The sequence below is a fragment of the Urocampus carinirostris genome, chromosome 4, assembly GCF_059441175.1.
Source record: "Urocampus carinirostris isolate Australia breed hairy pipefish chromosome 4, RoL_Ucar_1.0, whole genome shotgun sequence".
In the NCBI taxonomy this organism is placed as follows: Eukaryota; Metazoa; Chordata; class Actinopteri; order Syngnathiformes; family Syngnathidae; genus Urocampus; species Urocampus carinirostris.
The window spans coordinates 45,588,627-45,615,394 of NC_142352.1; the positions used below are offsets into that span (position 1 = coordinate 45,588,627).

Consider the following 26,768-nt stretch of genomic DNA (forward strand, 5'->3'; position numbering starts at 1 on the left):
AAAAAATCCACCGACACCAACAGCAGCAAAAACAAAACCGACATCAATTAAACAATTTCAGAGTTATTTTCTTTTAACAGTAGTTAACCAGCGTGTAAAAGGCAATACTATTGTGCAAGGGCGTAGCTCTGCCATCCCACTCTCCCAAGCAGCACTCTTACAGTCCTCTGTGTGGGTCTTCTCCAGGCCGTTGCTGCCGGGACTCCCACAGTGTAGCTTCCGTTGCTGTCGGGACTCCCACAGTGGGTCCTCTCAGGCCGTTGCTGCCGGGACTTCCACAGTATATCTCCCGTTGCTGCCGGGACTCCCACAGTGTAGTTCCGGTTCCCACCTCTGGGTGGGTGCAGACGAGTCTTCTTTATGGCTGCGTCTTAGCCCCGCCGCTCGCAGATTGTATGGTATCCGCAGCCATTTGTAGCACAGCCACGGGGGGGATCTGCCTGCACCTCCATACCAACAGGTTTCTGGAGGTCCAGATGGCGTCCTTGATGGCTGCGAGAGTGAGCCAGTCCCTGGCAATCCATAAGCCACGCTCCCAATGTCCATGTAAAAGTGTAATGATAAAATAGCTTGCGGTGACATTAGAGAAAACACATCCAAGCAAAGAACAAAGTTATGATGCGTGTTTCTCTGTAATAAAACATGACATCATTATTCGTAGTTTGCAGTTGCAACAAGTTTATGTAATTATAAAGAACGAATGACCATGTAGAACGATTGTTTGGCTGTTAAAGGCTTTGTCTCGTTATGGAAATCTCATTTGTGACAAATGGAACTAAAATACTTGCTTGTCAATGGAAAGACAGCTAAACCACTTGGGAAAACTTCATGAGTCAAGACACAAACCCAGAACCTCAGACTCTGAGACAGGCGTGCTAACTTACCCTAAGACTGTCATTCACTACAAATGTGTACTTTCCGAACGCTGACCATTACTATCATTAGCAAATCCTTTTACAGTGTCAATATTATCTTAGCAGTGCGTTTCACGGACGTTAATATTTGCAGGGACTGCAAACAGTCCCCCCTGTTGGGCCAAACATGCTGATCACGTGATTGGTGAGTCCCTAGTATAGATGCTGTTCCTCATTCAAAACCACTCATTTCTATTTGAGTAGTTGACTTGGCTGAATGCTCTGGGACCTTCATTCATCAAACTCAGAGTGGCTCTTCTTAAAATATTTCAACACTTTTGTGAAAAAAAGCTTCAAGGGATTAAGATTTCACATTCACATTTGCTGAGGAACTAAAAGATGACACCTTTAATGTTTCGAGATGCTTTCTGGGTAAGTCACTTGATTCATATGCTTGTGAGAGTGAAACTGAGTTAAAAATTGTATCATTTTTAAGTAAGGGCGCTAATAAAACGGGTTTTAAATTGTACTGTGCTAATATTTTGTCCTGCAATTGGAGGGCAACCCGTCCAGGGTGTTTGACCCCTGCCCACTGCCCAAAGTCAGCTTGGATGGGTTTGAAAAATGAATGAGTGTTTTATTAATTTAGAAATATCAATTAACAGAAGAGACTGTTATTCCGTGCCATTCGAGTGCCAGTGACATGAAATGGTATATTTATACTGATTTTTAAAAGATGCTCTTGAATGCTTAACTCCCCTCTACCATAGGACACAGTGACATGTATGCAGGGCAGATTATTTTATATAAATTACGATGATTGTAGAACAAGTACATTGAAATGTTATGTATGCAGTCATGTTTTATTGACTGCTGTTACAAATAGAAGTGACAAAAATCAAATGAATTAATGGTTTTTCATTGTTCTGTATATGATAATATTCGTTACCATCCTGGAAAGAGGATTCACCACTCTTGTGGCCCTTCCTCAAGGTTTCTTATTTTCCTCGTGTTAGAGGTTTTAAGTTTTCCTTGCCTGTATGTTTGTCTAAGATCAGGAGATGAAATAATTGTAACCACTGCAGTCTTTTGAGACACCTTGTGATTAAGGGCAATACAAATAAATGTGACTTTACTTGACTTAGAATGTGTTGTGTTCCGGTGTGAACTAGCCCAACCAGCCATAGTTATTTTTTGAAGTATTTTTGTACTCATGTTTCTGTAGTAGTATTTTTTAGTATTAATCTAATTTCGATTTTTGTAGTATTTTGCAGTATTTATGCAGCATTTTCTTTTTGGTTATAGTATATCTGTAGTATTTTCTTAGTAATAATTTTAGTATTAGTATTAATATTAGTAGTAATTTTTTTAGCATTTCCTTCCTATTTCTCTGGTAGTATTTTTGTATAATAATATGAATGTAGTGGTATTTTTGTAAAATTTCTGTTGAACTGACTTGACTTGACACTGATACATTTCTCTTATAGTTAAACACACAAACATTGAATATAGCTGAAAAGGCACTGAATAATAAGAATGACCCATTTACTAATCCATGTAATCTAATATATGCAACACAAATAAACACTTTGTATTATTATAACCACATAAATCAATGCTAACTTAATTAAAATGGGGCAGCAGTGGCTCAGGAGGTAGAGCCCTTGTCTTGGGATCAAGAGATCGCAGTTCAAATCCCGGCTCCTACGTGTTACATGTCGAAGTGTCCTTGGGTAAGACACTGAACCCCTAATACCCCCAATAAGCAGGTTAGCGCCTTACATGGCTGCACGGCCGCTATTGGGAAATGTGAAGCACAATGTAAAGCGCTTTGGGAAGTCTTGACTTGAAAAGTGCTATATAAATGCAGATCATTTCCTTTCATGACTAAAATTACATTGGAATGAAACTGTCATGAAGAATTTGTGCTGTCAATCTATCCATGATGAAGTAGTCTTGAAAACTAGACCATATTTTGCCACAGCCAAGTAACCAGGATCTGAATCTGCATTATTTGGCCGCACAGTTGCTCAAAAAGGCAAGTTCTGCTTTTTAACACATAGGCGTGTTTAGAATTACCTTAAGGACATGTGGAAATAGCTGCTGAGCAACGCTTCTTGTTGCACGTTTTTTGTTTCATGCAATTAACAAATGGCTAAGCATTGCCTCCTTTTACAAGACAAGTATTCAACATTTTGTGAAGTACACTATGGCAAGTGTTACTATTTCGCAGGAGGCAATTGATTCTTTGGGGGCTGAGAAATGTCAAATATAGTCTCAAAATCACACTTGCCTATTTTGTAACTCACGGAACAGCCAGCATCGCATCAAGGATTCGCAAAATTTTGCTCGAGTTCATTATCAAAGTGATCCTCTTGTGGTAGTAAACAATATTTACATTTAAATCACACCTCACGGACAGCATCCAATGAGGAGGAAAGCGAGGTTTAGATTTGATTAATATTTGGAGGGACAACGCTCGACTGTTAACATCCATGGGTACTTCCACAAACATGAGTGCAGTGCGTGTGACAACACGTCTCCTCTTATGCACATGTGTGACGTTTTTGGTGTTTACACAGGAGGATCAAGTGCCATACAAGTCGCATTTAGCCGGAAATGTGAAGTTTCCTACAAAGCGATAGGATATCACCAAAAACTCGTTGAGCATTTAGCTCTGCAGTATGAATCTAGCCTTAATGATTTCATTGTTGAGAAGGTTGATGAAAATCTTCAGCTAGTCAAGGTGTAAGCAGCATATTTTCCCAGGAAGAGCCTTCTTACCAATTGTAGGTTTCTAGGAGTGTCTCTTTGTTAGTTTGGTGCTACAGTATTTATGTTGAATCATTTAGCATAACATTTCCAACATTTGTTATCATAGTTATTTCTCGGTAAGTTAAAAAAGCTAAGCTCCCAAATTTAACGTACAAGCTAGGTTCAATCTGCAGAGCCTAACGCTCATTTCCATTTTTGGGTGAAATACAACAATCACGAATGATTATCAATGTACGAAAACTAGCAAATAACAGGCCACTTAACCCCCAGTAAACAAACATGATGTATAGCACTGCTGAGACCTACGTTAGCTACTGTCAGCTTAATGTTAGAGATGTTAAGGTTATAAATAATTTTGTTTTTCACCACCAAAGTGACAATATGTTGCTTCAAATACTACTACTTACCTGAGAATAGGTGCAAACATCCTTATTACTACCCTTATCCACATTGAGTTGGTGCTGGGGCCGACGCATAACTGTGTCAAACTTTTTTAGCCACATATAAATGCTCACCGTTTGACCATTTCAAAGTTTGAAATGTAAGAACAAACACACATAAACGAATGAGAACTGACAAACTGCAACGCAATTGAATAAACATGCCAGCGGAGCTTGTATGAGTGTATGGAGCTTGCACTGTGAATGGCTTATTGCGTTTAAGGGCGAGGACTAGCCATAGGTCAATTGCCAGTGTCCTCTGATCCTCGCAGGGCTCCGAGTTTACTTGCCACGCCGGCTACGAAGCTCTGGTACAGCGCCTGCGAGATGGAAGACAAATGTGCAAAGATGTGGAAGAGATATTAAGAATGAGGTACAAATTTACATTGTAGTGTCTACATTTTTATGCCAATGGGTAAATATATTCACATTAATAAATATACATTGAAACCTTAAAAGCCCAGACACATATATTTAAATACACATGTGCAGTTAAGAATCATACAATATCACATAAATCCTATAAAGCTAAAAAAAATGCCATTTACTTTGCTCATTGACTTTAGTTTGTTGCATTTTCTGTAAAATAAATCAATAAAAAGATGAACAAATACTGACATGGATCGATTGTCATTTTTTTTTCTTAATTAATTGCTTGAAAATAATTACCAATGCTTGAATACATATTTCTTTTTGTCCATGAAGCCTATGAACTAGAGTTTACTTTTTAGATTTTCTAAAATAACAACTTATCATGTCAATACTATGTTGTTACAATGTTATTACCAGGTTATTGGTTATAAATGGGGTTAAATAGACTCAGTCAACCAATAAAAACATAATTTTGCTGACCCTGCATTGGTCAGCTATTCTCAGAAGATGTCCGCGGTCACCTCAGCTGTCCTAAGGGGCCACCACGTTAGAGACCACTGATCTAGAAAGTGAATCCAAAAACAAACCTCATGTGGCTGATGTTTTGAACATCATGTGCTGAATGTTCACTCATATTAAAAAGCAAAAGTGTTCACCTTTCTAGTGTTTCATGCTCAGGGCGTCAGCAGAGGAAAGGTACGGGAGGGAACTGGTAACCATTGCCCGAAAAGCTGGGGGACATGCGGAGATCAGGTAGTTCATTGAGAAACAATGTGTCATAATTAGTACAAAATCACTCATTCATTCCCTCTGCCCATGCAGCACTATGAAAGATGCCTTCGATCAACTTAAAACACGTAAGTCCATTCAATACTAGACTACGACTCAGACTCAGAGTTTAAACTAGGGGTCACACACTTTTTTTAAGCTAAGATCTACATCTAGTTCAGGGATCAGGAGTTTTTTTTTACCCAAAGAGCCATTAAAGCAAAAATATTTTGATTTTTTTTTTTAGAGAGAGCTACACCATATATTTTAAGACAAAATCCAAACCCGCTCTCCAGACAAAAGATATTTCTTTAGCACATTTTATTTTCATGTGATGTTTGATGATTTGATAAAATTGCTTAAATAATAATAATGCCAGAGCCTATGAACATACCACTGAAAAATTATCGTCCCACACTTAATAAGGGTGTTGCGACTCATTTTTGTCCTAAATTTTGGTTTCACAACAAGGAGTGAGCAAAGTTCCTTTGTAAAAATGTAACATAATACTGCAAACGGGGATACCTACGTATTTACCTGCAGTGCAGACTGTAGTGGGCGAGAAGAAGGAATGCACACGCTGTGTGTATACTGTAGCTTTGCCTATTCCTACTGCTCACCCAATCAAATTGCCCTGAGTGTTTTGCTAAGGTTTCTGGGTGTTTACGTTTTATATACAAGATAATTTAGCTATTTCCAGCCAAAACATGGTCCTTTGGTGTGACACTTTGACTGTAAATTGTCAGGACTGGACTCAAACTTTTTCTTAAACAATATCATACTGGCTCCCCACGTACCGTGATCGACACAGTGTGTGTCATAAGAGCTTACTCTGTCCACTCCACGCATAGGCCCGGTATTGCAGTACCTCCAGGATTGGTGCATTCGCAATGATCACAGCAAGGCTTTAGGGCTAGGACCTTAGCTTGGCCTTTTGGCTGAGAGTAAGACTCCTAGGCTTTGTAGCGTATCATGAACTGACCGATAACAGATAATGGATAATGAATAAAGAAGATAGAACAATAACCCTTAAAAAATCCCCCCCACAGAAAATGAATATGATTGTACTGCTTTATATCTATGCCAGGCATACTCATGTAAAAGAGCAGTATATGACTCGTGAGCCATTGGTCCCTAACTTCTGTACTAAGTTGTATGGAAATGAGGCTAAAATAGGCTCATTTCAACACAAAAAGCATCTTCCTTGAAAGGGACACTCGATAGTTATACATATAATAGATGGTATAATTCTGAGATTTGAATCTTTTCTAGCCCTGTCACTTTTTTTTTTCTTTAAAAATATCAGCGCAGTCAGAAGTCTCAAGTCTGTTAAAAATATTGAACAATTGGTTCTCTGCACCAAATGTATGTTTGTTTGTTTTTAAAGCTTAAAATATTGTGTTGTCAAATTGACAGTATAAAGTTATTATCATTTGTGGTCACCGGGGTTTAAGAGGTAATACAGATTATTCACTTTATTTAATCATTTTGGATTCTACTATTTTTTTAACCTGTTTTTCAAGTTGTACTTTATATGTTTTGTTTTGTTTTTCGAGAGAAATAACAAACATAAAACCGTACTTGCTAGTGGGAAAAAAATAATTAAAGATTTCTACTTTACTTGATTTAATAGGTTTTGCAGTGCAATCTTAATTAGAATAAGAAAATAAACATACTACTATACCATAGTACATCATTAGAAGATAATTAGTGGAATACATAGAAAATAATTATCTACTACCACCTGTTGATGTGGATGAATCTTACAGATCAGGCATGAAATTGATTAAGGGATTAAAAAGATGAGAAGGGCCCACCAAATTTCCAACATGGTGACTGTAAACAAAAAAAGGTTGACTGTGCGGGCCGCCCTTTCCAGGACGTGGGGATATTGGAATATTTTTTCAATTGTGTCTGCCTTATTTGCCAAGAGACTGTGGCTGTTTCAAAGAGTATAATGTCAAAAGGCACTGTCGGACGAACCTGTTGACTACAAAAAGATAATGGGAAATGAACGCTGTGAAAAGGTGAAGCACCTGGAAGCTGTTATAACGGCACAGCAGCGCTTTTTCACGAGTCTTGCAAGTCAAATGAAAATACCACAAAGGCGAGCTACGAGGTCGCGACGCTGATTGCCAAACACCACAAACATTTCACAGAGGCTGAATTTATTAAATAGTGTTCAAAGAATGCCAGGCTGAATATTTTGCCCTCACACATTTTCAGGTGTGGATTGGTTGGACACACCTGTCCCAATTACAAACTGATTGGGCAACCCTCTGGTGGATTGAGGCATGCCAGACTCCAGCAGTTTTCCATTGTATTCAGGCCTATCCTGTCCTTAATTTAAGAAAAGAGAGCTTTTATAATGCTATAATTTCAAGGGGTGCTTGAGCACCCCCTAAAAAGGGCTGGTTACGCCAAGCCCACTCACTTTTGGGTCCTAACACACCTGTTGGGAAACACTGACCCAAATGACAACTCACTGAGGAAACTGTACTGTTAACATGCAAGTCCAAGTTTGATACTATACTGTTGTTACTGTTGTATTTGTGGTCACAGAGATGGAGAACATGGGCAACTTTCACATTCAACTCTCTGAAGCGATGAAAGAGGAGGTGAAAAAGGTGGAGGGGTTCAGAGAGCGGCAGAAAGAGCAAAGAAAGAAGGTGCGCAAGGAAATCTTGCCATAAACCAGTTTGTTGTTCTCATTGCTGTTGTTTTGTTCACAGTTCGAAAGCATCATGGAGAAAGTGCAAAAGAAAAAAGTATCTTTGTTCAGGAAAACCATTGAGGTAATGTCAGAATTCCCTCCAAAATATCATCTTCTGCCAGTGTTAACCGATTTAAATGATTTTTGACACATTGTTTAGCCAATAAAATTATGGGAAAAAAACGCAGATATTCACTGTGTATTCAAATTAGCCCCCAAAATAAACGTGCGAAAGACCACTCTTTGTTCATTTTTACACGCATGAGTGCACAATTAATGATTAACTTCTGGAAAGAGAAGTCAAACTTTTACAAGTCTTTCAAAATGTCTAAGGAATTGTCTAAAGTAAAACACACATTTGCAGAGGTTTTATAGCTGTAAACTGGTCATCTCCAAATGGCCACTTTTGAAAACGCCTAGACCTACCCGAAGAAAAACGTGTGAAATACAATGCTTAGTTTTTTAGATTGTTATCAAATTTGTATCAGGTAAGGATTCAAGCGTTTGTCTCACCTGTATTCCAGCTAAGATGCCCATGCTTCACTCATCTGCAGGCATTCCATTGCTAAAAAAGAAAATCCAGGCGAGAATAAAAACCTTCTATTGCTGTGTGTTCCAACTTAAAATACTCAATGTTAGTAGCACTTCCAATTATTATTTTATCTTGGAACAAAACTTCAGTCTGTTAATTTTTAAGAGACCAAAACCGTCCAAATTCTCAAAACGGTTCAAGAACAGTATTCAACTTACTTTAGGTACGTCTTGGTTGGGATTTTAGGCAAATTTTACCTGATTGTTGAGGGGTGAAATTTATTCTTAAAATGCTGTTTAGACGTAACAACTTACTTATGTATTTCTTACAAATAGGAAATGACTGTCCTCCGTCTTTTTCTTGCTCAACCCACAGTCAAAGAAATGTTATGAAGCAAAATGCAAGGAGGCAGACGAGACTGCGGAAACATTAGGGAAGACTGCCATTGCATCCAAAAATGGTGAAAAGGTATTATTATTGTTGACTAATGTGTGGTTATTTAACAGTGCAATTTCTCCTTTTTGCTCAAAAGTCTGATGGTGTTGTATTGTGCACTTCATACATAAATGTCATGCTGTTGGAACTGGAAATGTGTTTCTGAAATCAAAAACAAGCTTTTCTTTCACTAACCTAATCATTGACTTCAGTTTCGAATGCAGTGCCACCAAAGGAATGTCTAGAATCTAGACTCTAGACTCTGGCTTTGCCAACTAGTTTCACACAGTATTTATTTGTTTATACAGAATAAACTGATTAAATACTCCATACGTCTTTTGTACAAATTGGTGGAAATGTACATGTAAATGGTCTACACCTATGTATTGCTTTTGAAGTCACTGAAGACCTCCCGAAGCGCTTTACAATGTGCTTCACATACACTCACATACCGATAGCAGCGTCAGCCATGCAAGGCAACTACTTGCTTATCGGGGGCTTTAGGGATTCAGTGTCTCGCCCAAGGACACTTTAAGCATTGGCTCAGGAGGTACAGCGCTCGTCTTGGGATCAAAAGATCGCCGGGTCGATTCTTGGCTCCTCCGTGTTATATGTCGAAGTGTCCTTGGGCAAGACACTGAATCCCTAATGCCCCCAATAAGTAGGTTGGCGCCTTGCATGGCTGCACGGCCGCTATTGGTGTGTGAGTGTGTAAGTGTGAAGCACATTGTAAAGCACTTTGGGAGGTCTTCATTGACTTGAAAAGCGCCATATAAAATGCAGACCATTTACCATTTAACACATAACACAAAGGATCTGGGAATCGAACCTGCAACCTCTCGATCCCAAGCCGAGCGCTTTACTTTCTGAGCTACTGCATTAAAAAGATATGTAAAGTTTTTTATGGAGTTTTAGGCGCACCTAAAAAAAACAAATTGGCCAGAAATTTGAAAATACGCCTTGTATATTGTGCGCCTACTACATGCATAAAACATGAAATGTTTTCTTAAAGAAAGCGATAGATTGGTCTTTGGGTGCCCTCTTGTGGTTAGCAGTAATTATACAAACATGCTCGTTACATTTTAACCAAGTCAAGTCATGTTTATTTGTATAGCCCCTCATCACAAGAAGTCGCAGACAATACACATTTCTTCTTGGCTCTTGGGATCACTAGTAGACCAGAATTTTTGAGACAAGCATAGGAACATAGGAGGGAAATTAAATTATCATAAGATGAATACAAATTTCACGACAGACGAGTGTTTAAAGGATGAACCATGATGAAAAGGGTGTTTATAATTGCCGAAATGCAACTTTTTGGGGGCTCTAATGTGAGAGCTTTTCATTCAATAGTTTGTATTTTTTGGAATTATGTATGTTTAATCAAATGGATATAAATAATGTTATGTTCACAATCATTTGTGCCAGTGTGTGGTCACTGTTCTGCCTTTGAGAAACATTTTGAGTAGTCTTGGAGCGCTCACTTTTGGTTAACATTCTAATTGTTTGTAGCTATAAGGAAAAAGAAAACAGAAAAACCCAGAACTTTGATGGTAGCCAAACGCAGACTTTCGAATGATCACTGCGAATCATTTTTTGTTCTTGGCCATCACTCACACTTGCTGTGTCGCTGGCAAAAAGCGGATGCTTTGGAGTGAGAACAGCACACTAACCATTTACTTATGTTCCATTAAATTGTTTAAAAATTATTTAAATTGAAATGTGAATTAATGCAACACTAGTTCTTACTGGGGCAGCACGCCGGTGCAGTGGTTAGCGCGTGTGCGGCACAGTTTCTTAGGTCGTGAGATCAAACATTCCTGTGCAGAGTTTGCATGTTCTCCCCATGCTTGCGTGGGTTTCCTTCGGGCACTCCGGTTTCCTCTCACATTCCAAAAGCATGCATGTCAGGTTAATTGGCCAGGCCAAATTGTCCTGAGTGGGTTGTCTGTCTCTGTGTGCCCTGGACTGGCTGGCTACCAGTTCAGGGTGTACCCTGCTCACTGCCCGGAGATAGCTGGGATGGGCTCCAGCACCCCCGCGACCCTACTGAGTATAAGCGGTACAGATAAAGGATGGATGGATGGTTGTACCGTAATTTTGATTCCATGAGCCTTATAGTCCAGTGCGCCTTATAGATGGGAAAATATATCCCAAAAGACTATTTGGGTAGTAGTGCAGAAAATATGGTACTTGCCCAAATAATTTGTCTTATTGAATTATGTATTTTTAGATGCCTCAATACGTGCTAAATAAAATGTTTCCTCTTTTTTGTAAATGTGTCTGACAGGCACGTCACAGGGTCAAGCAATGCAGACAAGCAGCGTGTGAAGCAGGTACAGTACTGCTGTGTAATGATAAACTTGTTAGGGATAATTAAGATTCCAAAAATGTGTTTTAATCGTACTTGTTTGGTCCTTATGACGAGAGTCTAGAATAGAGTTCTTCAATGTTGTGCCCGCAGGCCTGTTCTGAAAAATACACCAGCAAGTTCACCTCTGAATAGCTGAAAAATTGAAAAAAATGAATTTTCTGGAGTGGCCAAGTTAACGTCTGGATTTAAATTCAATTAAGATGCCGTAGTCTGACTTTGAATGGGCAGTTCATGCTAAAACTCAAAAAAACCTCCAATATGGCAGATTTTAAACAATTTTGTAAAGAAGAGTGGGTCAAAATTCCTCCACGGCATTGTGAAAGACGTATTACCACTTATTTTAAAAGTTTCTGGTATAGCTGCCAAAGGTGGCCCAACTCTCTTTTAAGTCAGGGGGCAATTACTTTTTCACATAGGGCCAGATTTTTTTTTGTGCCTTAAATAATGGAATTGACATTTCAAAACTGTATTTGGTATTTCCCTGGGTTTTGTCTGTATGATATCAAAATTGATCAATCTGAAACCTTTGTGAGTGATAAATATGCAAAAAAAAAAACAGAAATCAGGAAAGGGGCAAATACTTTTTCACAGAACTGTATTTAAATCACGTGTATCTGTGGGTCTGCAAAATACGTGAACTTCTTTTAGTGCTACTGGAGAAAGTGAAAAATTGGCTTCGAAAGTGCTTAAATTTCCCCATAAAAAAGGTGTACAAACCCCGTATATGATTGTGTTTGGATGTTCGCTTATCATTTAACTGAATATTGTTTTGTTTTGTTTTATGAATAAAGCAAGGGTGTCCAAACCAGAAGCTGTAAATGTGTGAATGCCAACTATTCAGCCTGGGATTCTTTGAACAGTCTTTATTAAATTCACCCTCCCTGAAGTTTGCAGTGCTTGGAAATCAGCTTTGCTACTTCATAGCTCGTCTTTGTAGCATTTTCATTTGACTCGCATTGTCTTGTGAAAAAAGGCTGCTGTGCCTTTAAAACAGCTGCCAGCTGCTTCACCTTGTCACTGTGTTCGTTTCCAGTTAACTATTTCAGTAAAAAGAATACTCTAATTTCCACTTGTCCTGGAAGCTTCGGCCCTTACAGTCAACTCTCCTTTTTTTATTTACAGTCGCCATGTCAAAAATGGGATGGGCTAAAGTTCTCACAGAAAGCCATGGGCAAGATAGCCAAATTGCTACTGTCATCATCTGGTGAAATGGTGATATTGTTTCATTTTATAATGGCAGGCTACATATTATTGATTTTCCCACAGAGGCAGCTGGCCAGTAAAAACTGCATCACAGGCCGTATCTGGGCCCTCAGCCAGACTTCAGACATGCCTGGAATAAAGTTTTTTAGCCACTAGCGGGCATTAAATAATAAACGCTGTCCCTTTAAAGAAAACCTGTTTTTAGATCTGCTGTTACTGCTCATGGCGGTTTATTTTGAACAAATTCTACGTGTAATATTTTCAACGCTGAATTCCGTTCCTACATTTTGACAGAGAAGTTCTACTTGAACAACATCGAGCAGCTGGAAAATGTTCGCCAGGACTGGGAGGAAACGCACCGAAGCACGTGCGAGGTAACCAAATATGGTTAACGTGCTTTCACAAACAGGAAGTTCACACCACTTCCTCTTCACCAAAGCTTCTCCCTGTGGGAGGAAACGGGTGTCACGTGCGGTGAATCAGCTAAAAAGTGGAACAATCCTAAAGCTTTAAATGCTGTGGCAGGCCGTGCATTGCACGCTTAGGCCTTAGGTGATGTCCTAAATAGTACAGCTTGAACCAATATTCTCCTGTAGAATTTCTATAAATCGCCTTAACCGTGTACAAAACTGGCTGTTTTCCAGAGGATTCGAATATTAATAAACCTGATTCAGATGTTAAAATGTATCATTATTCACAATACATAGTTATGCAAACATTTTAAAATAAGATAATTCCAAAATAAGCTTTCTCAAATATTTATCCCTTAACGCGATCTTGTTTTTCTTGAAAGGTTTGCCTTGAAAATTGCTTTGCAAATGTAAGGAATTCAGCTTTCATTTAAATACATTCAATTTTAGAAATAATTATTCTTCATTTGAAGCAGTTGCCAAATTTGCCACTAGAGGGTGCCAGCGATTTACCATAAAGTTTATCTTGTTCAGTTCGGTGTTTGGAAGACAAAACTCACTGCATTAATTTAACTTTTCATTCTTTTAGTTACAGTTCGTGAATTCTGATAAGAATTATCAATAGGGAAGGAATAATAAACAAAAGAGAATTTGTGTGTGAGTGTGCATGAATGGGTAAGTGTGAAGCACTTTGGGAAGTCATTGACTTGAAAGGTGCTATATAAATGCAGACCACTTACCATTCACACGCTGTTTAATCTAACACACGCAAGGGGTTTATTTATGGAACTGAAATGACACAGGAGGAAAAAAACACATTGCAATTAGACAAATTCGACGTGTGCCTGTATTTGTGAATCAAATAATATAAAAAAGAAGGGGTAAGGGGGTTGGTGTCAACGGAGTGAACCCGGGACATGAAAGGGGTAAGGGAATTAGCGAATAGCTAAATGACACGCGAGTAAGGTACCCACGGGAGGTCAATACTGTATTACCTAAAAGGAACGGGGTCTCTTTTTTAATAGGATTAATTCAGTATATTCATCCGTACAGGCAATTCTGATAAAATCGCCACAACAGCATGTTTGAAATTGAAAAAGTCACCGTTTGATGTTCATTGGATGCTATTGGCAAGGGGTTACAGAGTGCTGACCAATGGGCTCTACTGGATATTTGAACGGGACCCCGTGCCGGTGAACGGCACTTTTATGGTGATGGGCTCAGTGGTCCTCCGCGTCGTCTGACAGGCAAAAAGAGGCAGAATTCTGAAGGTTGTCCCATTTTACGTGGTCCTGATGAAACTAAGGCGTACTTAGTCCGATAATCCCATAGGGATCGAAAAGAAGAAGTCTTTGAATAAACAAAAGGTGGAACAGGCTTGGGGACTAGGATCTGTCTTTAGGGTTCGCGGCAAAAACACATAAAGGAAGCGGAACAAAAACAGAGTAGGGATTGTTGTGATGGAATTATTTGCCTAGGTATATCTGCCACCAAATCTTTGTTGACATCTTTTTCTGTCATCTCTTATCTCATCTCATCTCTTTAGCCATACCGCTTATCCTCAGTAGGGTCGCGGGGGGCTGGAGCCCATCCCAGCAATCATCTGGCAGTGGGCAGGGGACACCCTGAACTGGTTGCCAGCCAATCGCAGGGCACACAGGGACAGACAACTCATTCGCTCATTGTGGGTTAAAATCTAACATGACAGATTTTTAATATTTTTAACTTAGGAAAAGCTTTAATGTAGCTTGATTGATCTTCAAAGCGCTGCCTTTGCTTAAGTCAATTGAGTATCCAATTACAAGACGCTTACGTCACTTTTCACTTAAGTTTACCAATGATTGGCACCATCATTTTGTTGTATTACCACCCCCCTGTCACGTTCAACTAGAGGCCTTCTAGCTGGCCATACTGTCGCCATTTCAAGATATATATAGTTACTATCAACCATTCACTTACAGTGCTCAGACCCCAGCACTGATGATTCTGAAGACCTTGGTCAGATTTCATACAGGCTGACAACACAGGCTAGCTAAACTCTGATTCGATAAAAACTCAAGCCTATCACTGCGGTGAGGATTCATGTAAAGTACAAATAATTTAAAAACATGTATACACTGAGCAGCACGGCGGCGCAGTGGTTAGCGCTTGTGCGGCACAGTTCATGTCATGGGAACCTGTCGTGGGTTCAAATCCAGCTCCAGACTTCCTGTGCGGAGTTTGTATGTTCTCCCCGTGCCTGCGTGGGTTTCCTCCGGGCACTCCGGTTCCAAAAACATGCATTTCAGGTGAATTGGCCGGTCCAAATTGTCCCTAGGTGTGAATGAGCGAATGAGTTGTCTGTCCCTGTGTGCCCTGCGATTGGCTGGCAACCAGTTCAGAGTGTCCCCTGCCCACTGCCCGGAGATGGCTGGGATGGGCTCCAGCCCCCCCGCGACCCTAATGAGGATAAGCGGTACGGCTAATGAGATGAGATGTATACACTGTGGAAAAAGACATTTAAAATAAAATTAACTTTTATTATAAAAATGATGTCTGATTATATTAGGCCAAAAAAAAAGGCCTTGCTGGCCCTGATGGCCTACCAATGCAAAAATGTGATTGTGTTCTTGTAGGTGTTCCAGCAAATGGAGGCTGATCGCATGAGCTTGCTCAGGTGCACCTTGTGGGACCACTGCAATCACATTTCCATGCAATGCGTCAAAGATGACGAGGCAAGCAAACCCTACATATTGCAAACGTTGATGTTTTAAAGCAGGGGTGGGGAAACTACGGCCTGCAGACTTGGTCTAGGACCACATTTATAAGAGACTATGTTCACACAAAGCAGGACATACGCCATTTGTAAGCAACGTTTGGTATTTGCATGGTTCGTACAGGTGCTTGAAATCCTTGAAAATGCTTGAATTTTAATGTTGTGTTTTCAAGGTGAGGAGAATATTGGAATTTTGGGTGAAGCGCTTGAAAATGCTTAAAATGTTGCCATTGCCATGTTTCTTGGCAGTCTAATTCTATAGACCAAGCAAATGAATTAAGAAAAAATGAAGAAAAAAGTGACACCGGCACGCCTGCTCTAGTTGCTTGTCATACCTAATTGGTATAATGGCGGCGCCCTCTGTTGGCTGCGGCTGCATCGACTCGCTACAACGGGTCAGGTGTATCGACATTTCGTTCTGTGTACATTGTTACAAAGAATGACAATACAAAGGAAATTATTATTATTATTATTATTATTATTATGGCGCTGTCCAAGCGGACATCTCCATTTAGAAAACCTTCTCTTGTAGCTCGGCTCACTAAGAAGACCCTGCTATTTCAGCTCTTAAACGCCTCCGAAGATTTTTTTTGTTTGTTTTAATCATATATCAGCAATAATAATAAAATTTTATGTACCAAAATATTTAGTAATTAGTAAATATATAAAATAAAACATGCACAGATCTACAAAAAATATTTTTACACACTGAACAGATTTATAGTCCAACAACAACACAAAATCCCTGAAATTTCAAATTGATAAAATTAAAATAAAGAATATGAACTCTTTAGTGCTATAAATAAATGATAGAATGCAAAAAATAAGAATAAAAAAATAAACATTTCTATTTTGACCCATTCAGACACATATCCTCCGAAAAATAAGCCAAAAATAAATTAAAATAACTAAAACTAATAGATCAGTTGATTGAAAGATTGAATGCATTCATATCATTAAAATGTATATCATTAAAATGAGTCCAAAGTTGGCTTTTTATTCTCCTTCTCATACATACTTTATATTCTCTCTCTTTTTGTCCTCCATATTGAACTCAATTATTACCCAACGGCTATAGAGCCATGCAGCACGGCGGCACAGTGGTTAGCGCGTTTTTGGCACAGTTCTTAGGTCAAACCTTCCTGTTTGGAGTTTGCATGTTCTCCCCGTGCTTGCGTGGGTTTCCTCCGGGCACTCCGGTTTCCTCCCACATTCCAAAAACATGCATGTCAGGTGAATTGGCCGGTCCAAATTGTCCCCAGGTGTGGATGAGCGAGTGAGTTGTCCGTCTCTGTGTGCCATGCGAGTGGCTGGCAACCATTTGAGGATGTCCCCTGCTCACTGCTCCAGCACCCCCGCGACCCTACTGAGGATAAGCGGTGCAGATAATGGATGGATGGCTGTAGAGCCCTTGTAAACAAGTGTGATGTAGCCAAGCAGTGCATGCATTGCTGAAGCAGAACGGCAGAATTCATGTCAGTTTATAGCAGCCCATTGAAACAAAAATATCCTAGATAGGAACAGCTCAAAATAGCACAAATTATGTGCTAGCAGCAAGAAAGCGACTTTATTTTAGTTATCAAAGTCAACAACAAAAAAACTTTCTATTGATCGGCGCTGGATTTCTTCCTCTGAAGGTACTGGAAAAAAAGAAAAATTAGCCTAGAAAGTCTTTGAAAAGTGTTTGAATTTGGCCATGAAAAAGGTGTTTGAACCCTTTTTATATTAAAAAATAAAAAATAAAAATAAACCATGCCCGGAGAATGTGGGGAATTTCGCAGGAGCTCTGGCCCTTCCAAACGCACAAAATTTGGAGAAATGGAAAACTAAGATTCAACAGCAGATGGCTAAAACCGAAGAAAGTATCTGAAATTGATAGGTTTGTGCCCACCCCAAAAAGCATAATACATATGAAGAGTATATTTGAATAAACTAAGTAAGAGGCCCAGTCGACATTAACTCTCCCCGGGAAAACACACAAAAAAATATAGATAAATAGTTGATATTCCATTTTTTTAATTGATTATTAAAATGTAGCTACAAATGGGGTACAGTATTTCCCAATGAAATAAAAACAACTACGGATTGGCTCATATTATCTCTTTTCCCTCATTTATTTCACGAGGTATCTGATTTAAGAAAATGGAATACATCAATCAGCCATTCTTTTCTCTCAGACCTGGCCCTTATGCAAATTGTTTGTCTCCTTGTACTTTTTAGCATTCATTTGCAGTTCCACTACACCATACTGACACATTTAAGGGGCGTGTTACTTTATAATGATTAGTTATAGTTACTCTCTACTTCTTCCAAGTAGTACTTAGTGCCTGAATTACTCAATGGTAAAAGTGTGAGTGTGTTTGAATGGGTGGGTGTGAAGCACATTGTAAAGCGCTTTGGGAAGTCTTCATTGACTTGAAAAGCGCTATATAAATGCAGACCATTTACCAGGTAAAGTGACTATTTCCGTTTCTTTTAAAAATACGTTACTGAGCAAATACGAAAACACCACTGTGACACCGTTTACCGTAGTTTGCTTTAATAATTGGAAATTCAGACTATGACTCTCCAGGCCAACATGCGGTACTCACGTATGACCTAAAAAGCAACAAGGTTCTCTATTTTAATAGGATTCGTTCAGGATATTCATGTCCTTTGTGTCTGCGGCAAACACACGAAAGAAGAATTGAAGAAAAATGCAGTAGCTGTTGCTGTGATGGGCTTAGATTTCCAACAAATGGTCTCCATTATCTCATACCAGTTCTTTGAAGAAGTCAGGAAGTACCTGGAGCGCTGTGACATCACCACAGACAACAATTGCTTCGTTGAAATGAAAAAGACGGGTTGGCATCCACCAGGTAAATTCTCACATTTTTCTATGCAGAAAAATATCTACCCTAACATCCATACCGATAAACTAAAGATGTCCGATATCACATTTTTTGTCCAACTGATAGCAATGCTCAGTTCCTGAGTCGTTTGGATTCTGACACCACAGATAAACACATGTACCTAAAATGCCATTCACTATGTGAGAATAGACAGATATCGCTTAATATCGGACTTAAGTATTGGTAATAAAGCCGTTTTGTAACCATACATTAAAAGTTGAGTAGACACATTTAAAAAAAAAAGAGAAGACATGAATGGATTATAAAGTTACAAGGTGAACAGAAGAGAACTGTCCCAAACACCTAGATAAGAAATTTCAACCTGTTCTCAAAGGTCCTCTCCAAGACCTTCTTCTCATTAAATCTACGTTACAACATCAGCCGCAAGGGGTTTGGAAAACGAACAATTGTGCGCAATAAGAGTCAAAGTAATGGACAACCCTGACATCCTCTGCAAACATCTTCGCAGGTGTCAGATAGTAAAAACAGAATAAATAATTTCCTTATCATTATCCCCTTTAATATCGCAGAAAGAAAGACATTTTAGGTTGTTTTTGTTTTCTGAAAAAATGAAAAACAAACATCTAATTTTGTCATATTGCTTGTTGTTTAATGGCCATTAAAAGGCAACATAAAAACTGAAAAATGTAACCAGCTTGTCAGACAATTACTTCCTAGCTTCCAACATGTAGCATCTATATTAGATGTCGAGCAATGACCCGACACCGATATTTAAAAAATTAATGGAAATCAGTTTTGTCGTTTTATTCATTCGACTGTCCACTTATTGAGTCTTAGTTGCACTCAAGACTCTCTTCCCTAGCCCACGCCTTTTAATTGGATAAGTGACCGGGAGCGGAGCCACTGAAGCAGGAGCAATATTGTTAGAGCGGAAACTCAGCTAAAACGTCCCGATATGCCTCTGTCACTGATAGAAAAGCTTGTTTGCGATTAAGCGTAAAAACTTTAGTTAAAGAAGCATGTTCAGGTTGGGACATATATATTAGCTCTTATCATTAAATTAGATCTTGATCTTGTGTATTTGTGATTGAGAGCAATCAAAGCATTCAAAAGTGGAAGACTGAGCGATTAGTTGTTAGCGTAACATTAGTTTTTCATTTTGGCTCTAAAACGGGAGTGCCTACACTTTTTATTTGGGAAGTTCCGATAAAATTTCAATGCATTTATGTTAAAGGTTTATTCATGTTGGTTGTATTTACATTTTTATGTATTCATTGTAAAAAAAAAATCAGGATGCTATTTAAGTTTTTACGTACCCTTATACGAGTTGCTGCTAAGCTTAAATTTATTCTCTGCACTGTTAGTTTTTTGTTTTAAATGAAAGATAGGTCATTTTAGATAGATACTTTATTCATCCCCGTAGGGAAATTCACACTTCCAGCAGTCTCCTTTGTTGTTTATTAACAGATTAAGGATGGCCTCGGGGTGCTTTGTTGTAGTTTAGCCACAGCAGAGTGGATGACGTCACACGCCAGTCCAAAGGTTTGACGTCCCTGCAGCAGATGGAAATCTTTGTGCCCAGGGTTACACCACCTCGTGTTCATGTAGATAGCGAGTCCACCTCCTCTGCGCTTCCCGCAAGATTTTGTGTCTCTGGGTAGCTCCACGTTAGCGTCCCGGATGCTAGACGTGGGCCACGTTTCCGTAAAACACAGCAAACTGCACTCCCTGTACGCTTTGATGTTTTTCACCAGCACAGCCAGTTTGTCGGTCTTATTTGGTAGAGAGTTCACATTTTCTATGATTACGGACGGTACCGAAGACTTATAACGCCGCTAGCTGCGTAGCTAGCTCCGGCTCTCCATCCACGATAGGGCCCCCTCATCACGCTGGCACGAGAATTCTTCAGGGCAAGGAGTTGATTCCTTGAATAAACGCATTTTTGTGCGTTAAGACCCATAACGATAGGATAGAAAGTAACCGAAGATAGAAGCAGACACTTTAAACAATAAATCACAAAAAGTGCGAAATAACACGGAGCTGCTGGAAAGGCTGCCGCTTGCGGCTTTGATGTTCATGTGTTTGATGATCTTGTGTTGAAATTCTAATTTATTTCCTGTAACAGGTATTACACTATTACATTTTTATTGATAACAAATTTTTTGTTTCTTTTTGCATTGTTAAACAAATTTCACGCCAATCTTTAAGCTTTTACAGAAAATAAATATCGGCTCCAGATTTCGGTAAGCGGTCTGTCCTAATGCTAATAATCGGTATCGACCCTGAAAAACCCATATCGGTCGATCAATCGCTAATCTGTAGTTAAATGATTTCCTCCCATTCTGGTAGAGCTCCATTGACTCCATATTCCATTTCTCGTCACAGAGCCCATTGTGTTTGAAAGCTATTACCAAACAGAGTCCTCAACAGGGGATGGAAATAACCTCGTAGCTCACTTGACTGGTAACAGTGAGAACCTGTTGAGGAGAGCCTCAGATCCTCTCCTGGGAGCTTCTGTTGAGATCAACGATGTCAGTCACCATTCAATCCTGCCTTCTAGTGATGAAGGTCTGTCCTGCGCTGGCAATAAGGCATTGGAAAGACATGTTCTCACCAGTCACCAAATTGTCTCCCCTCATTGCTTCATGTGATGTTTTCAGATGGGTCATATGCATCCTTGATGGGCCTTCAGCCGCCAGATGTGGACGAAGACTCCTACGTTGCACTTTACAACTACATTGCGCAGGTCAATGGAATACGTACACCATATTTTCTGTTCTAGAAGGCGCACCTAAAAACCTGAAATTGGCCAGAAAAGTGGAAACCGGTGCACCTACCACACAAAACGGTGGATAAGATTGGAAATGCAAACAGTATTTATAGATGCGCGATACAACCCAAAGTGTATGCAGAGACCCCTCGCTATTTGTCGCTTTGGTAATCGCTGGTTCACTCGTTTTGATGTTTTGAATTGAATTAACATTAATATTAACGAATAGTGCATTGTGTTCTGTTAGACAGCGCACCAAGGGGACAGATTAGGGTGGGTGGGTGTGACTGTCTGTGTACGTGACTCTGATAGGCTGGGGTAGGCTGTCAGTCAAACAGTGGGCAAACTAAGTCACCGTCTCCGAATCGAAACCAAACTGGGAAGCACCGTGACCGTTAGCTTTTAGCGTCTCGCTACATTGAGAAGAATTGAGAAGAGTCCGAAAAGTGCAACGAAATTGTGATCATCAGCAGGTGCTTTGTGGATTGTTATCGGGTTCCAGAAGGGACCCGGGCGGCGTCTGGGAGGAGGCAAGAGTGTTGCTGCCGGTTCGGCCAACAGCTAACAACTCTTCAAAGCCACAGCTTTGGACCCTGTATCTTATGGACGCCGGGTCCATTAGCCAAGAAACAGACGACCCGGATCAACAACTCGTGGGAAACATTCGGTTTTATTCTTATCTTTGCAGGGATCTGTTTCCATTGGCGGAGACCCAATGCTAGCATGCAGCTGGTCAGACAGAGCTTTCTTACACTGAAAGAAGCCCTCCAATTTCGCTTTACTTTTGTATATCCATCCATCCATCCATTATCTGCACCGCTTATCCTCAGTAGGGTCGCGGGGGGGTTGGAGCCTGTCTCAGCTGTTTTCGGGCAGTGGGCAGGGGACACCCATAACTGGTTGCCAGCCAGTCGCAAGGCTCACAGGGACAGACAATTCGCTCCCTCATTCACACCTAGGGACAATTTGGTTAGGCCAATTAACCTGAAACGCATGTTTTTGGAATGTGGGAGGAAAACGGAGTGCCCGGAGGAAACCCACGCAGGCACGGGGAGAACATGCAAACTCCACAAAGGAGGTTCGATCTCATGACCTCAGAATTGTGTCGCACACGCGCTAACCACTGCGCCGCCGTGCTGCCTACTTTTGTATAATGACAATAAAACCGTTCATTCAACTGCAATTATGTGTTGTGTGATATAATTGGTTATTTTGTTACAGTTGTATACTTTCAGTCGGTAATGACATCATCTCGAGATAAGTTTAACTTTTGAAGGTGCAACAATACTTAGCGGATCTTCACTTTTCGTGGGTAATTCTCGTCCCCGTTGAACCGCGAAAACCAGGGGATCTCTGTATTACCATATTTGAGCAATGATTGATTAATTAATAAACATCGCTGACTCAAAATACAAAACATTACATGCGACAAGATTTGAACCTAGGTTGTGGAGGTTAGATCACCAACACTTTAGCACTAGATCACCACTGGAACAGATGCCATGCGAAAAGGTATTCGAACTGATCTTATTATCACACTATTTTTATGGTGCCAGAAACTAATGTTAGAGAATGTAGAAAACACTAAGTCAACAAAATACTATACAACCTTGTTCACGTACGTATACATATTAAACAGCAACGTTATTGACGTAAAGGTAAAGAAGTGGAGAAAATGCAGAAAAAAATGCAAGATGCAAATGTTTTTGGCACCGTAAGTATATATAATGTGATGAGATGAAATAGAATGCCTTTTCGTGTGTCTATATCTTTGGTGGTCTAGTGGTTAAGTGTTGGTGTTCGATTCCGACATTCTGCGATTTTGGTACGTAACACTTGTCGACTGATGAATCATTGCGCTAATATATGCCGAATGATCACGGTAGCTCTTACTGGAGTCTCAATTTCATGTGCCTTATAGTCCAGTGCGCCTAATGCAGGGGTCTCCAACGAAGATGCCTGCGGGCACCAGGGTGCCCCTAAGTACAACTGAGGTACCCGCGGGCCCATTTTGAAAATAGCTCAACACTGCTGGGTCATTGCAATTTTTTATTAAAATATTTTTTTTAATAGTTGACTTAGTCTATTTAACCCTGTTTTAATATTTGACCTGGTAACATAGTGAAAATATGACAAATACAACAAGCTAAATTCCAATTTATGGGATTTTATAAAGCAATTGAGCAAAAATTGTGCCGTTTTATGGGAAGCTATCTGGCTACCTTTTTAGCTATTTAGCAGGCTACGTAGATATCTTTTTATATTTTCTGCATGTTATGTAGCTAACGTTTTACCTCTTTTGCTAGTTATCAAGCTTAATTTTGGCCTCCTTTCTAGCTAACTATCTAGCTTTGTTTTAGCTGTGTAATTAGATCTATTTTACTCGTTTAGCTAGGTAGCTAGCTCTCTCTTACTTTTTTACCTGTTTATCTTTGTAATTTCCTTAAGTTATATTCATTTAATTCAATCCGTGGTTACCGATTCGGCCAGCAGGTAATGCTCACGGTTACCCTCCCGAATTCATTCGACATAGCCTCATATTGTCTCTAGCATTTATCATGAAAGAAGCAGTACATTTTTTAGCTTTAAATTATCAATTTTTGAGTACATTTATATGGATAATGATTGGTCAGGAAAATAAAGACACACAGATTTATAGTGCACTTGTTTGATACTAACAAACTGCATTTATTTACATGACAAGGAAAATTGAAACACACAAAAGGATAAAAGGACACTGTGGACTCAAGCCCTAGCAGTCCTAGAAAACGGGAAGAGGGAAAGAAACTCGGTAGCAATAATGCAATTATTGATCCATAAACCCTGTTATGATAATCAACTCATTTTAATAATCGTGAATTTTTTCGTTACCTGTCAGAAGTAAAATATTATTTGCCCCTTCAGCAAAAACAGTTGGTTGTGTAATATTTTCTTGGTTTACCTCACAGCAAAAAAAAAAGGCGTCTCGGCCTGCTCTAGTTTATGGCCGCCTGCTGTCTCGGCCTTCTGAAGAAACAAAGACCAGCCCGTAATCTCCCCCATTTGCCACCCCAATGCGTTGCCCTGGCTAGAGACCTTGTGTTGAGTCGGAAGAAATCCCATTTGGAGCTTGTTTGTTGGTTTTTTATGTGTGGGCCAAGAGAGTCATAGTCACAGCCCAGTAAGTAGAGTCGGCTGGCGGCATTGCCTCTACACCTTTCTAGCTGACCATCAAGCTACCTTATTAGCCATTTAGCAAGCCATCTCGCTTTGCTATCGCTATTTTAGTTGGTATTAAATCTTATAATATCAAGTTGCTTTTGTGCTAATTATTAACGAAAAAGTACCCCCGAGTTTGAAAAAGTTGGAGACCCCTGGCCAAATGTATGAAAAACATACGACAAAAGACTTTTCTTTTAGGTATGCGCCTTATAAAGCGGAATAGAGCCATACCACCCGGAGAATGCCCAATTCCGGGAAGCCAAGCAGGGCAGGGGCTGGTTAATAATAAATTGTACTATTTAGTTGAACTCTAATACTAGTTGGCAACAAATGCATTTCTTATATCCTAAACAGAACTAGAAGCAAAACATTTCTCACTGTTGCCGTTATGTTCTGATCTATTTAGGTGGAAGACGAGCTTACGCTACAAAGAGGTGACGTGGTCCAGGTCTTAGAGCGTGGTGAGGATGGCTGGTGGTCAGTGAAGAGAAACGGCCAGGAAGGAATTGTGCCTGGGAATTATCTGGGAAAACTTTGAATACCCACAAAGGCACAAAATGGTTGACATTTAAATAACCATACACACAGAAATACTTGACAAAGTACGTTTGGAACTACTGTGATTGCAACTTTGGATTTACTTTTTAAACCTTTTACCCCTTCTTCCTGTGGAATTCGCCTCAAATCCCAATCTGAGACATACACAAAGTAAATTAAATGCTGTTCTTGAATCATTTGGAGAATATCGAAAGTTTTGCTCTTTTTTGAAAGGTAACACTTGGGTTTTGTCCCAAACTGAAATAATCACTGGTAGTGCAACTAACATTGAGTAATCGGAGTTGGAAGACACAGAAATAGTACATTTTTATTCTTGCCTAAATGTTTTTCTGCAATCAAATACCGGCAGATGAGTGTAGCATGCACATCTTAGCTGGAAAACAGGTGAGAAAATAGCCTAGCCTTACCTGGTGCCTTGTCAAATTTGATCACAATCTGAAAAACTAAACATTGTATTTTACAGTTTTGTCAGGGTAGTTCTAAGCGTCTCCAAAAGTGGCCATTTGGGGACGACCAGTTTACGGCTATAAAACCTGTGCAACTGTGTATTTTACTTTGGCCATTTTTAAGCTATTGTGAGAGTTCTAAATGTTTGAATTCTCTTTCCAGAAGTCAATCCATGATTGTGCACACTTGCGCATAATAATGGTGGCGTTCCGCACGTTTATTTTGGGGTCTAGTTTGAATACACTCAGTACATCTGCGTATAGTTCTTTCAAAAATTTCATTGGCCAACCAATGTGTCAATCATAATTTGAATCGGTCACTACCACTAAAATATTCAGAGTTAAAGGAGGCAATGTCTGTTTGATCAATACAAACCCAAAAGGTTAATACGGGCTGTGGACCATGAAAGAAAGCCTGCTGTTGGTCGAGAGCGGTGTCAATCAAATATTGGAAATTATTTTACGAGTCCGATTATATTTTAACAAAAAATATGTGGCGAAACGAAATGATTAGCACAAGGAACATCTAATGATGCAGAAATGCTTTCAGGTGGATTTTTTTTAATCAGTCAACAACTTTATTGCGTGTTTTGGAGTAAACATTTTGCATAGTTGGTTCACTGGACGGTACTGGATGTGACGACTCCATGTTTGCAGACAATCATCTCCTTAGCTGACTACCAGGGGATGTTATAGGTGAGATATGCTTGCTTTGACGTTTTGGGGTATTTTGTTTCAGACTGTCATGTTTTTTTCCTGATGAGTAGAATTTGAAATGTCATATCCCAAGATTCTAAGCTTTCCAATCATATGTGGCATGACATATTTCAGTGACTGGTGATATAATGAAGCCACAACTTTGCTTCTCAACAGTCCGACCACCTGCCGGCGGGCTGTAAGAGCATTAAAGGGTTAGAGAGCATTGTGTATTATTTAGAGCGGACATGTCTAGCTCAGTTTGGGTAAGGGGCCAGATCCAAACTTTATGTTCTCAGGTCGCCTGGATCATCAAACAAACGTCAATGCCAAATATTTAGCTGATTTTCAATATTATGCTTTATAATCACAGATCAAAATGACATTTTTGAAGCACTTTTATTTACAAACAATGAGAAAAGAAATATGTTAAAGGTAGGTTGCAGCATCTGAGAACTTAACATTAAGCCAGAAGATAGTGGCAGAGTAACACATGATTTGCCTGAATTTCTTCGATAAGCTCGAATACACTCTTCTTTCTTTATGTCTTTGGGGGTTTGTTCCGTCCCGAAGATAAAAGCAGATAGAATGCTCAAGGGCTTTTTGAACTCCGT

The 26,768-nt window shown here is 39.6% G+C and overlaps 1 protein-coding gene across 3 annotated transcripts; it reads left to right on the top strand.

Annotated features, from left to right (window-relative positions):
* The first annotated feature begins 678 nt into the window (after positions 1 to 678).
* Positions 679 to 25,199, top strand: LOC148367680 (proline-serine-threonine phosphatase-interacting protein 1-like). Of its 3 annotated transcripts, XM_088334693.1 has the most exons (15): positions 681 to 1,059; positions 1,119 to 1,286; positions 4,342 to 4,442; positions 5,120 to 5,194; positions 5,264 to 5,298; positions 7,772 to 7,878; positions 7,942 to 8,004; positions 8,830 to 8,922; positions 11,180 to 11,225; positions 12,761 to 12,840; positions 15,492 to 15,590; positions 18,393 to 18,489; positions 20,869 to 21,051; positions 21,144 to 21,229; positions 24,861 to 25,199. In XM_088334693.1, the coding sequence occupies exons 2-15, from the start codon at positions 1,254 to 1,256 to the stop codon at positions 24,990 to 24,992; spliced, it is 1,230 nt and encodes a 409-aa protein (XP_088190819.1). In that variant the 5' UTR covers positions 681 to 1,059; positions 1,119 to 1,253; the 3' UTR covers positions 24,993 to 25,199. The 3 variants fall into 3 exon arrangements, with proteins under 3 accessions (XP_088190820.1, XP_088190819.1, XP_088190817.1); XM_088334691.1 differs by having other exon boundaries at positions 681 to 1,286; XM_088334694.1 differs by lacking the exon at positions 15,492 to 15,590 and having other exon boundaries at positions 679 to 1,286.
* The last annotated feature ends 1,569 nt before the right edge of the window (positions 25,200 to 26,768 follow it).

Coding starts and splice junctions, on each gene's coding strand:
- LOC148367680 (XM_088334691.1), top strand. CDS start 1,254: ATGACACCTTTAATGTTTCGAGATGCTTTCTGG. Junction 1,287..4,341: donor TGTTTCGAGATGCTTTCTGG/GTAAGTCACTTG, acceptor TGATCCTCGCAG/GGCTCCGAGTTTACTTGCCA. Junction 11,226..12,760: donor ACAAGCAGCGTGTGAAGCAG/GTACAGTACTGC, acceptor ACATTTTGACAG/AGAAGTTCTACTTGAACAAC.